The following is a 13,472-nucleotide window of genomic DNA, read 5'->3' as shown; positions in this document are numbered from 1 at the left end:
AGAAAGGTTGATGTTTTTGTGTTGAAAGATGTTGTGTTTTACCTCGTAAGATGCCTCTATATAATGAAATTATTGAGTTGATGATGAAAAGATCAGAAAGGATCCTATTATTTATTTAGTTTGTAGGATGCTCTGCATCAATCTTCACTCCCTTAGGCTTCCTATACCCTCTCGGTTTTCACAAGAAACAAAACTCATGAAATAAAATGTACATTATAGGTTCTAAAGACAGAAACTTCACTCCCCTAGCCTTCCAATATGCTTTAGACCTTACACTTTAGTTTGTCCAAACATTTAATATCCAACATAGATTATTAGATATTTCATTACTACTCACATTAGCCCAAATAGCATATTTTATGCATGTAATAAAATGATATTGATTTACCTATCAAATGCTTATTTATGTCTGCTTCTATAATAATTTGGCTTCTTAAATGTGTCATTTACTTCACTCAAATTTTAATAGAAAAATACTCTAGCATATAAGGACTGTTGGAAAATCTGATGTCAAAAGGCACAACCTAAGCAACTGCAGCAGATCACCAAAGTAGTTAACTAATTTCGAAAGTAAAAACAGAAATTAAAATACCAATTTCAAAAGTAAAAGCAGAAGCGGATAACACAAGGAACAGTAAAACGAAAAAAAGCAGGATGCAAAATGAAGATGAGAAGTCCTTATTACAATAGGAATAGCAGACAAGTGGCAAAATGAGAGGATAAAAATAGTTGGATAAAAATATTGTGGTTTTTAAGCAAGGCTGCGTTTAGAATATTAATTCATTGTTATAGGAAGGATGATAAAATTGTTGCTATAAGGAGGATGGTGTTATAAGAAGGATGCTTACATCATTCTAAGGATATATAAAGAAAACATTTCAGGAGAGAATGGATGATGAAGAAAGTTAAGTTTTTGTAAGCTCTGATTGTGCTCAAGCAAAATAGGAGATAGAATACTATTTTTAATTTAATAATGTTGAAGTTGTAGAGTCAAGAGCTATCTTTCTTTCCTAAACTAATCTCTTTTATTGAAGACAACTAAGGGTTCTCACTTTCAAGGGACAAAAAATTGAAGAGTCAAAACATTAAAGAGTCAAGACAATGAAAGGTCACAAGTACGAAGGGGTCTTCATTTTGTAACAGCAAGATAATGAAGGGTCAAGGCAATTTTATATTCTTCGGGCATTATTTTGAATTGGGTGATTAACATTGATATCTTGTTTTTCTGAATATCACTTCAGTTTGAGCCTTGTGTTTGGGTATATTGTCTTTCAGACTTCTGCTTATTCATGAACAAAGATATCATTTTTCTGTGGTTGGGTTTTTCTCCCTTAAAGGCTTCTCCCAGGATAAATTGTTGTGTCTTAATGTTAATTATTTTATTTATTGTTGATTATCTTCATTTCTGGTCAAAATATTAACATGGTATCAGAGCAAGGTTGGATAACAGCAAATAAGGATTATTCAAGCATGTTTAAATGTTTATTGAAATTGATGAATGTCTGATTTTAGCTAGAATTTCTGGAAATTAAAACCTTCAGGAATTTGGGAGGAGCTGTAACCTGGTTCTTCAATAAGGTAGATTTGCAACGATAATGTACATTTACACCAAGTTTGATAAGTCTTCCTTTGAAGACAAAATTGCAGTACTGAAGTATTTGTAGGGATGAGGTATTTGTTGATTATAATTTATTAGTGAAATTGAAATATTACATCCTAGTGTTAGCTATTTTGGAAATTGTCATCTAAATATAATTAATAGTCTGATATTTCATTTTTGAGTATTATAAGTGATATAAGATTCAATAATTTGATGCCACAAATTTCAGTGTATTTCAGTCCATTTATGGGCAGGCGTATTTGGCCATATGGTATGAGTAATATTGACAGGTCCCAGTCTATAGCCGTATAATTATTTGGTTGATAATAAAGGCACACTTTTATAATTCATTCAAAGGACTTCCATTGAATCGATATGAGTAAATGGTCTTAATTGTTTGGGGTGTTGCTGCAGGCTATTTTTCTGGAAGGAATTCACAACAAATACAAATGTTGATGTAAGTAGAAATTTTAATTATTTCTCACAGGGTCTACATAACAAGTAGTGACTTGACAGAATGGGGACAATAGATTACCACCCAATTAATCTTTGTAGGTCCCGATCTTTTAATTTGGCATCTCCAAATTATATACATTGCCTTGTGTGAAATACATTGGTCGTCTTATCATTCCGACCGTAATGGAAAACAAAAAAAAGTTTTATATTCCGCATTGAAGACTATAGTTTTGTGTAAAGGATTAATTGTCGCCAACTAATTATTTAATTTTCTAAAGCACTTGTCATGTATATAATATTGGGCTCAAGCTTAAATATTGTTAAGTCTTGAATTGTCCTACGCAAAGATTAAGTAGTTCCCAAGGTTTGGAAAGATTGTACTTTGCAGGACCATGCTTAAAGACAAACACGCGGAGGTGGCCAAAGTGAACATCAGGTAAAAACTTTAGGGTACGTGCTGGTCTTCATATTTCCGAAGGCACTTAAATTATAAAGGGCACACTTCCTAAGCAATGGTGATTAATATAGTACCTGGTACTGGTTGTTGCATGAAAGACAGACAGTGCTTTGTCTATTTCCTGAGCTGACCCTTCATTTTGATTTGTACATAGAAGTAATGTGATTTCTGAGACTAGTTGCAGACCTGGGCATTTTTGCTTATCATCCATTAGCAACCAGCAGCAGGTGGAAGTACTAAAGCGGATGAAAAAATGCAGAGGTAGTAATGTGAAGTGGCTCCCATCTCTAATCAGCCTTTCTAGGAGACAAGCTGACCACAACTGTAAGTTCTTGTCATTACCGGAGATACCACAGTAGTATAATTTCAGACTTATTGAGCCAGCATTATTAAAGACACCTTGGCCAAATCAAGAGAGTTGTCACATTGGGCATTTGTATTGTGTTTACTATTGTATCAATTGTTAAAGATGGAAGTCAAGTCTCATCAATAGAGGCACTCAATATTTATCTTGTTGAATTCTCAGCAAGAATTTATAGACATTGGGCTTGTATCTGGATGTGACAGCAATCTGTGGGTTCTTTATTTGCATTGGGCAAAGCATGTCCAGTATATTGCCTAGTTTAATTGTGCAAATATTCTACACTGACTCTTCCTTCATATTAGGTTAGAGATTCAGAAGGAGCTTGAGCTGCAGATGGAGAATGTCAAAGTCCTTTACAAAGGATCAGCAAGCTCGTGAACCAGTGAGGCTTTGAAAGCTCCTTGTTTGGTCGTCTTGCATCCAGATGTGACAGCAATTTGTGGGTTTTTTCTTTGCATTGGCAAAGCATATCTAGGTTACTGCCTGGTTCAATTGTGCAAATACACTGCAGTGACTCTTCCTTCATATCAGGTTAGAGATTCAGAGGGAGTTGGAGCAGCAGATGGAGAGTGCCAAAGTCCATTACATAGGTTCAACAAGCTCGAGCAGTGTAGCTTTGAAAGCTCATTGTTTGGTCAAACATTGGAGTCAACTGTAGTTTATTGTTATAATCTAAGTTGTGAGAGTGCTGCCCTTGCTGAGAGGGAGTCTCAGCATCAGTTATTCTTATATGTGCTATAATGCATTTTTCTCTATGACAGAAATTTGAGGTTAAAGCCCTTGCATTTTTCTCTATGATAGAGAAATTTAAGGTGAAAGCCCTTGTAATGCTTTTCTCTGTGACAGAGAAATTTAAGGTGAAAGCCCTTGTAATGCTTTTCTCTGTGACAGAGAAATTTTTCATTGAGTTGGAGAAATTTGGGGCGAAATCCCTTGTAATGCATTTTTGTCTGAGATGGTGACACAATACGAGGCCAAGTCAACCCCCAATGGAGGTGACCAAGCCTCCAACAAACAACCACACAGCAGAAACACAACACAAGATACAAGATCTGATAGAAAATCCAACTCTTTATTCATCATATTCCTAATTGCAATGTGTCATGTTGTAAGGCCACCTCGATTATGGCCAAATATAAAGCAATTGGAGTAACCAAGATCTCACAAGATCCAAATAAACCCTAGCTAGCCCAAATCTACAACAGCACAGCAACCGAGTAGAAACACCAAGCAAGATCTAAAATTGTGCTCGCAAGCCACCAAGCAACCTTTTGCTTCCTATACCCACCCTTAGCTACTTGCTTTGCTCCCAAATTCACAACTCCAGATTCCTTCATGAATCTTTGCTTCTCCATGAATGCCTACAACACTACCCATGCCCCTCTTATATACTTGCACGGCCACAAGTCGACATGTTACAAATAGAATCATCTAGAACCCAAATAAACAGAAGATGGCTTAAGTTGGCTTACAACAATCATTAAATGCACATAAGAGAAAGAGCCAAGGCCCCAAATAGGTCTTCACACATCCCACAATCGATCCAAGCCACAATCACATGCAACACATATTAAATGCACCAAGTCGGATCATCAAATCTCCCAAGAACATCCATTCGATGAGCCAAACCACTGAGTATCCGCAGCAACCGCCGAGCATGCCAAGTATACACCGAGCGCACAGAGCTCCCACAAGCATCACTAAGCACTAGTTCCACCAAGCAGATCATCAACCTAGCACCACAAGCATCACAGAGTTTCTTCAATCACTGAGCTCCTCGAGCAAAACTACACTCACGAACTGCCCCAATAGTAACCGAGCATCACCTCCTTTCAATCAAGTTCTCCAACTCCAAGGTCAAAACCACTCAAACATATAGGATTGCTAACTTTTCCAGGATGCTCCTGCATCAAACACCCCAGGTGCGAAAAGATGTTCTTAGTAGCTAGAAGAACATCTTCTCAGATTCAACACATAAACCCAAACTAATTTTTCACATACATGTCTTCCAAGTCATCAACTTGTACACTCTTTCTTTTGTCCCGTTTTTGCAAATCCTTTCCTAAAACAGACAACTCCTTACTCTACCTCTTCATATCCTTCTTTTGTGTACCACAGGTTTGTTTCCCACGCTGATCTCTAACCCCTTGAGAATCCTTTAAATCAACTTGCCTACCAAAGCTTAGGGTTCCTCCTACCGAGTTCTACAAAGGAATCAGGGAAAACTTCATGCCACCCTTCTCAACAGTAAATACATTCTTGACACAATCATGCATTGCCCTGCAATCATACTGCCAAGGTCTACGAAGTAATATGTGACAACTACTCATGTCCACAATATCACATCACACCTAATCCACATACCATCCAATCTGAAAATAAAAAAGACACTGCTCCCTCACTTCTAAAGCATGTTTATCTTGTAGCCAACTAATCCTATAAGGACAAGGATGTCTCATTCTCTTCAAACCAAGTTTCTAAACCATCTCCTCAACAACTAGGTTATCAGTACTACCACTATTCACAATTACATTCCAGCATTTACCTCCAGACTTACATCAAGTCATGAACAAATTTCTTCTTTGACAAGATTCCAGCACCTTCTTACCCAACAATACTTGCCAAGCCAACAAGTTATCTTCCACCTTTGGCTCATTCACTGAGTCCTCACTTTCATTAACCATAACAGCTCTTTTATCACTAACCTTCCTATCAACATTGGGACATTGAAAAGATCCATGTCCTTCACCACATCCGAAGCAAGTACCTTTAAATCCACATCTATCTATTCTTTTCCTCTGTTCAACAGGTTCTGGTTCATCCTCAGCCACCAACTTATCTTTCAACGAGTGTTCCTGTTTCTCCTTCCCTGGGGAATCACCTTAGTGTCTTCTCTTCAACTTATCTTCTACCTTCAAAGCATACTGATAAGCATCCTCAACCGAATCAATCTTTAGCATACCAATCTCATCTTGTATATTGAATCTCAAACTAATAATATATCTAGTCACCTTTTCCTTAGAAAGTTCTCTATGTCCAGACCAAATAGTCAACTTGTAAAACTCCTTGGTATAATCCTTCACAGACATATCCTTCTATTTCAAATTTTGCAACTTCTTAAACAATTCAAGTTCATAATCAACGGGAATGAACTTAGTCTTCAACTTTGTCACCATCAATCTCCACCTAGTGATCTTCATTCCACCTTCCTCTTCTCTATCTCTCTACAATTCCTTCCATCCTAAAGCAACATGTCCTTTCAACTTAGTTTGTGCCATCCTCACTCTAAGCGGATCACCACTATAACTCAAAGTAGTCTTCCAACTCACCAATCCAATCAATCAGGTCTTCAGGATTCAAAGTACCTGAGAAATTAGAAACATCCATCTTATGCTTCTAATCTATCCAATCGAACAGTTCTATCTTCCACAGATCTCTCTACGCGATCAATCCTATGTTCTCCACTAGATCCAACAACCAATATCCTCTTAACTCAAAGTAGTCTTCCAACTCACCAATCCAATCAATCAGGTCTTCAGGATTCAAAGTACCTGAGAAATTAGAAACATCCATCTTATGTTTCTAATCTATCCAATCAACCAATTCTATCTTCCACAGATTTATCCATGCGATCAGTCCTATGTTCTCCACTAGATCCAGCAATTTGAAAGTCTTCAGCAACTTCCTCGTAACCATCTTTCATACCAGTGTTCCTCGATAAACCAACCATACCTCTCATGATCTCAGCGACCATATCATTATCAACTCCATCTCAGATCTAAAATTTGATCTAACCTTCTCTGAAATTTTAGTCTCCACCGCATCACAGAGATCTGCAATCGCCCTAGGGTCCAATCTTCTCAAAGGCATCTTCCAAGATCTTCGTAAACCCTCTGCAACAAATCCAACCAACCAACTTGTGAAAAACCCAAGTTGTTTTCAAGTCAGATTGCAACCTACCACCTCCCACAACCACCAAGCAAGAGTTTCACAAGTTCAAGAACACAAATCTGCAAACGAAATCGCATGAAATCTCTACAACCACGCTCCAACAATCTTCAACCAAAGCAAACATTCATTCTAATACCCCCAATGGAGGCGACCATGCCCCCAGCAAACAACCATGCAGCGGAAACACAACACAAGACACAAAATCTAATAGAAAATCCAACTCTTTAATCATTAAATAACTGATTACATGCAATCTGTAGGGTTGTAAGGCCTTCTCGATTATGATCAAATATAAAGCAATTGTAGTAACAATTCTACAAGATCTCACAAGATCCAAATTAACCCTAGCTAGCCTAGATATACAACAGCATAGCAACCAGGTAGAAACACGAAGAAAGATATAAACTTGTGCTCGCAAGCCGCCAAGCAACCTTCTTATTTCCTAAGCCTACCCTTAGTTACTAGCTTTGCTCCCAAATTCGCAACTCAAGATTCCTTCCTCAATCTCTGCTTCTCTGTGCATGCTTACAACATTACCTGAACCCCTCTTATATACTTGCACGGCCACAAGTCGGCCTATTACAAATAGAATCATCTAGAACCCAAACAAACACAAGAGCCAAGGCCCCAAATAGGTCTTCACACATCCCATGACTGATCCATGTCACGATCATGTGCAACGCATACTAAATGCACCAAATCAGCTGATCAAATCTCCTCAGAACATCCATTCGATGAGCCAAACCATCAAGCATGCCAAGTATACACCAAGCACACCTAGCAAGCATGTCCATCGAGCTCCCACAAGCATCAACGAGCACTAGTTCCACCGAGCACAGTAGGCATCACCGAGTTCCTTCAGTCACCGAGCTCCTTGGGCAAGATTGCACCCACGAACTACCCTAGTAGTGATCGAGCATCACCTCCTTGCAACTGAGCTCTCCAACTCTAGGGTCAAAACCACTCAAACATACAAGATTGCCAACTAACCCAGGATGCTCCTACATAAGATGGAGAAATTGAGGAGAAAGCCTTTGTAATGCATTTTTTCTCTAAGACGAAGAAATTTGAGATGAAAGCCCTTGATTGCCTCTAAGATGGAGGCATTGCTCTTTCCACTCATGGGAGTAGCCATAGTGGATGTCATGTTGAGAGAATTCATGCGAACATCACATTGAGTGAATCTGCAATGAGAGCTTGTGTTTATTTCACACATAGGAGTAGCTATGGTGAACATAATGTTGAGTGACTCTACGATGGTTTCACACTGAGAGATTTTCTAATTAGGTTTTGGTTTTCTCACAAATAGTTGTAGCCATTATGATAATCATGTTGAGAGGCTCCATGACATGAGAATCTGAAAAGATACCTCCCTAGCTAAGAGGGAGTATTGAAGTTATAGCATCAAGAGCTATCTTTCTTTCCTAAATTTGAAATATTTAAATAATCTATCTTTTATTGAAGAATCAAGACATTGAAAAGTCAAGACTACGAAGGGGTCTTCTTTTTGTGACAGCAAGATAATGAAGGGTCAAGGCAATCTTTTGAATTATATATATAAATGATTCCTAAATTGTTTATTGAAAAAGGTAAAGTATATCCAAAACCCTAGTTGCTTTGAATAATTGTAATCTAGGGCAAATTTTGGCACTCATAATCAGGGCAAAATTACCATGGAAAAGCATGAATAAGCCTCTTCTGAGGGGAAAGTCCCAGCCAAATATATCAAATCTTGTTTAAACTTGAAACCCAACTTGAGGATGTCCACTGAGATAAGAACAGATCTTAAGGTCTTCCCAAATGATGAAAGTGGGAGCACCAGCAAGTCCAATAAAAAAATCAACTCCTGTACTCTGCGCACTTCGCCATTGCCCACTTCTCCGAACAACTGTCTTCTCCATTTGGCCTCTTCAGAATTTGGCACGAAATTTCGCATACCTCTTGAGACATCAAAGCCCTCAGTACAAACCTCACCTCTGCGTTCTTCTAATGAAACCATAGCCTCTTTACTCTGGTCATCGGCTTCTGAAATGTGCTCCTCATCATAATCATATATTCGACAAGCAATTTGGAAAATAGCGACTTTGGGCGTCCTGCTGCTATTCGAAAGAAAGGCTGCCTTCCATTCACTGTCCATTCCAACGATAAAAGCTCGATCCATCGCCCAACAAAAAAGACGAAATTCTTCTGAATCCGCTGAATCAATGAAAAATATTCTCTCTTTGCTCACCGGATTTTTCCAGAAGCTTCCCAAATCATGCCCTGCGTCGTCCGACATTGCCTTGACCACGAGATTCGAAGTTCTTTCGTTTAAAGAGCACGGCAATATTTGATTCAGCTTAGCCCTTTCTATTGAAGATTGAAATTCCGCCATGTATTGATTTGATGTGTATCTGCGAAAAAATTATTTTATTGCTCATCATATGAAAGTGAATTTGACGCATTGACACCTTCGGAGACTGCAGAGACCAGAATTCCAATTGCCTTCTTGGAGCTGCCTGTCTATCAGGATGGTTCGAGAAGAAAGCGACAAACAAATTTTCGGGAGAAAATTGCCCAACGTTATTATTTATAAGTATTTATAGTTTGACCGATAATCGGACCTTTTATCGTTATCTATATTTTGACCGGTATTAAAATGTCTCACATGGTGCTATATCTATGGCCGCTGGCTAATTTCGAGAAAAAAAACAAGGCGCGTATATTTTTTCAGAAAAGGAGTGTTCTTTTTTTGGGGTTGTCACACAAAATATAATAAAGAGTAAATAATGGAAACTTCATACAAATTTATTATGGTATAAGTAGGAGATTCATTTATTCGCATATTCTTATAGGTGATGGATTCATCTATGAATCACTACTTGTGAAACATGGGTTAATGAGTTTGACCCAAAAAACAATCTAGCAATATCACAATCTATTGTGTTTTCAATTTTATAGAAATTTTGCCTTTTCATAAATTAAGATTTTATTTGTGGATTAAATGTAGTAAAAAATTAGTTTTATTTTTTTATGGGTAATAGGTTGAAGCCATGATTAATTACCATTATTTGTTGTGTTAGGCTCAATTAGACTAAAACCCAATACCTCCTAGATAAGTAGCTCACAATTTATTCTTGTATTGTAGGCTCTTGTCTAGAATTTTACTTTGATATTTATTTCACATAGTAAAATAATATTTGTTTCAAGGAAAATTATGTTTTTAGTGGGTTAAGAATAGTTGATCTTTTTTGTGACCTTTAGGTTTCGGTGGTATGGTAGATTTTGAATGAGGATTAGATTAATGTCAACTTCGTTAGGGTCTTTAAGGGCAATTTGGAGTTTAGTGGTATTGGATGTGTGTTATGAGATCATAATCAAAGAGTGTAATTAGTAGAAAAAATAAATTTCATTGGGAAGACTATGAACAAATTGCAAAATTCAGAGCATGTGTAATAGGGTTGAGGTGTGGGGGAACACAATTATTGTTGGGTGATGCGACGCATTCCCCTGCCCACAAGTGGTTAATTATGTGGTGTTCCATGTTCACTAACAGTCATGGCTTTTGGTGCAATGGTAAATGGGCCCTACAAGTGGTATCAGAGCCTGGTTTTGGCTTGGTCATGGGTTCAAATCGCCTTGGTGCCTTCTCGACCCGCGTAAGCACCTGGTATGTGCGTCGAGGGGGAGATTGTTAGGTGATGCGATGCACTCCCCTACCCACAGGTGGTTAATTATGTGGTGTTCCATGTTCACTAACAGTCATGGCTTTTGGTGCAACGGTAAATGGGCCCTACAATTTTTAGAGGAGAGATCAATGGTTTTGCACACATTTCCTATGAAACACACATTAACATTGTTTTCCGGCGGCATATTGGAGCAATCTTACATTTAGGAGCTAGGGTTTTATCCGCAAAACTAGTCCTCCAAGATTGACGATGCAAGCATGTGACTCTCCTAATTAGACTGCATTTTCCTCTAGATTTCTCACAGGCGAGGGTGAAAATAAATTATTCATTTGTTATACCTCTCTATGCGAAATCACTAAAACCCCACAAGGCAAAGGCCAATGCATTTTGCATGCCACAAGAGAAACAAGAATCTGGATTTCAACGATGATTAGGAATTATCAATGGCAACTTCTTCAACATTATCAATATCAGGGAAGAGAAACATAAATCTTTAAACCTTAGTTTTTGTTACATGATTTTAAGTTCTGAACAAACCCTATGAAGCTCACGAATACCTGGTGGATCAATTCCTCAAAGACTTTATTAATGGTCGCATAGACAAATACAGTGGATCACCAAATTCTGCGCTGCCACTGATGAAGAGTGATGATTTTCAAATAGCAGTTGTATACCAAAAAATGCCCTTCGCATTAGTGCAGTAAAAAAAAGTTCCCAAAAAAAAAAAAAGATAACAGACTGCTCTAAAAAAATGGCGAGAATTATAGAAGTAGTGAATCAAGCGAATAGATCAGTATTTCCTAGATTCATAAATCATTCCTTTTCCGAAAAACACCGATATCAACAATCGGTGGCAAGTAAATTTGGCCCTAATAAGGGTTTGGCTTTTTCTCACTCAACGTATAAGCAACAAGGAGATAGGCTGAAAGGAAAACAGGCAATCCCCTATATTCCAATCAGCAACAAATTTGAAGCTTTAAACAATGATCATTCAAAGCTAAACACATTTAGTGACCTGGTTAAACAACATGAAGTCGGGGATAGGAAGATGACAAAGCTAAATAAGAATCCATGCAAAAATATCAATGGGTGGCAAGTTGTAATTTCAAACAAGAATCGAAGAAGAAATGCATCGCAAAAAAAGAGACCAATGATGGAAGAAAGTAAATATCCTCAGAAACAGTCTACCCAAATTATCAAACTAGTAGAGGAAGAAAAGTGAATGGCAAAATCAGTTACTTTCCAAGCAAAAGTGGACAACAATAGTAAGGTAGCAATATATAAACCTGCCAAAATTTTTGAAGCTAATTGTATTCCGCTAGTGCAAAAACAACAAGAAGTAGACTCAGAAAAAGTACTTAGGGTTTCTGAGAAAAATCAAAAAATGTATATACCACCACATAAAAGGGAGAAGTGTATTTTAGATAGTGCAAAGTTGCCAACACAAAAAGGCAAGATGACAACTCTGCCACCAGATAAGGTAAAGGAAACTAATTGCTATAATTGCTCAGATATAATAATCATTACTGACAGGTATATAGAAGAAAAGTGGAAGGAATGTTCAAAGCTAGGAATATATGTACATTGGAGTGGACCAGACAAGCATTTATCAAAATTGACAAAGAAATTAGAAAAATTCTTCAAACAACAAGTAAGTATTAGTACTTCATCAATTTATCTTCATTGCAAAAATAAAAAGATTAGAAATAAAATAATTTCTATATCAAAATGTTATTATAAAGGGCATGTATTTAAATTTCAAGCTTGGATACCTAATTGGAATGATGAAAAAGAGCATATGTTACCAACTTGGTATGAATGTAGTAATCTTCCAATAGAAATTAAACATTTATATACATTATTCAGAATAGGTAAATCAATTGGCAAACTTATAGGTATAAACTCTGAGTATAACAAAACTAGTAATGTTGAATTTCTAATAGATGAGGAACCAAATCAAAAAATGATTAGGGGAAAAAATATTATAACAAATAGATCCATTTATGAGATTGAATTTAAGAAATATAAAGGGAAAATTAAAAGAATTATTAAAACAAATCTAGAAATTGATCATAATATATCAACCATAGAGGAATCCTTTAGAAATGTCAAAATAAAGAAGAGGGAATAGAAGATTAAGACAAATAATAAGGACAAATATAAGAAGATAGAAAAATTAGATGAAAGGAAAAATATTGACCAAAGGACACAAATAGAAAATACACCTATAGTAAAAAAGAGTAAAGAACAAATTCAATTGGAATGTTTAGAAGTACTAGAACAAAGAACCAAAGATATACACAAGGAAATGACAATAGTAGCAGCATTGAGAGAATGCAAAATTTGTCACAAGGAGAATGAAAATTTGAAAGAAATAGAATGAAGCATTAAAAGATGGTATAAAATGACACATGAGATTAAACTATTACAAACAAACATTGAAGATCAAGGTATGCTAAGAGAACAATTTCATCAGGAACATGAGGTAAGACAACAACAACATACAGACCAAAGAAAGGAGGAGGAGAATTATAATACTAAGATAGAAATTGGGATCAATACGAACAATAAGATGGTAAACATATTAGATATAAACTATTTTAAGGATGACACTATTCGGATACATTGGGATGGTGAAGATATGATGATTAATAAGGATATGAATCAACAAACAAGCTTGGCAAAGGAAACCACAGAAGAAGAAAGTTTAAAACCAATAGAGTATACAAAAGATCAGGAAGACATATAATTCTAGCAACAAACTCAGAACAATGGAGTAATATAACAATTAGGAAAAAGTCAACAACAAAAAAAGTTATAAATTTTGTCAAGCACCAATGGATGGGAAAGATATCTTTGGAATTAAATCTACAAAGGTGGAGGATAAAACAAAGGAATATAGTATCCCTCTAGAAGTAGAAACTTTATTAAAGGACTCTAAAATGTATAATCAGGAAGATCCTATTACAGAGACTA

At 36.7% G+C, this 13,472-nt stretch overlaps 1 protein-coding gene across 1 annotated transcript in view; it reads right to left on the bottom strand.

Annotated features, from left to right (window-relative positions):
* The window catches only part of LOC149531888 (3'-5' exonuclease domain-containing protein), a 174,729-nt gene extending 165,297 nt beyond the window's left edge, over nt 1-9,432 (bottom strand). The window contains exon 1 of the mRNA XM_089809433.1: nt 8,501-9,432. Within this exon, the coding sequence (XP_089665559.1) occupies nt 8,501-9,202 (702 nt within the window). The 5' untranslated portion in view covers nt 9,203-9,432. The remainder of the gene's footprint in view (nt 1-8,500) is intronic.
* Between the last annotated feature and the right edge of the window lie 4,040 nt (nt 9,433-13,472).

Source organism: Cupressus sempervirens, chromosome 11, assembly GCF_028749045.1.
Source record: "Cupressus sempervirens isolate cs-2001-9-10 chromosome 11, ASM2874904v1, whole genome shotgun sequence".
In the NCBI taxonomy this organism is placed as follows: domain Eukaryota; kingdom Viridiplantae; phylum Streptophyta; class Pinopsida; order Cupressales; family Cupressaceae; genus Cupressus; species Cupressus sempervirens.
The sequence above is the reverse complement of the archived record's forward strand: the minus strand, read 5'-3'. Positions and strand labels throughout refer to the sequence as shown.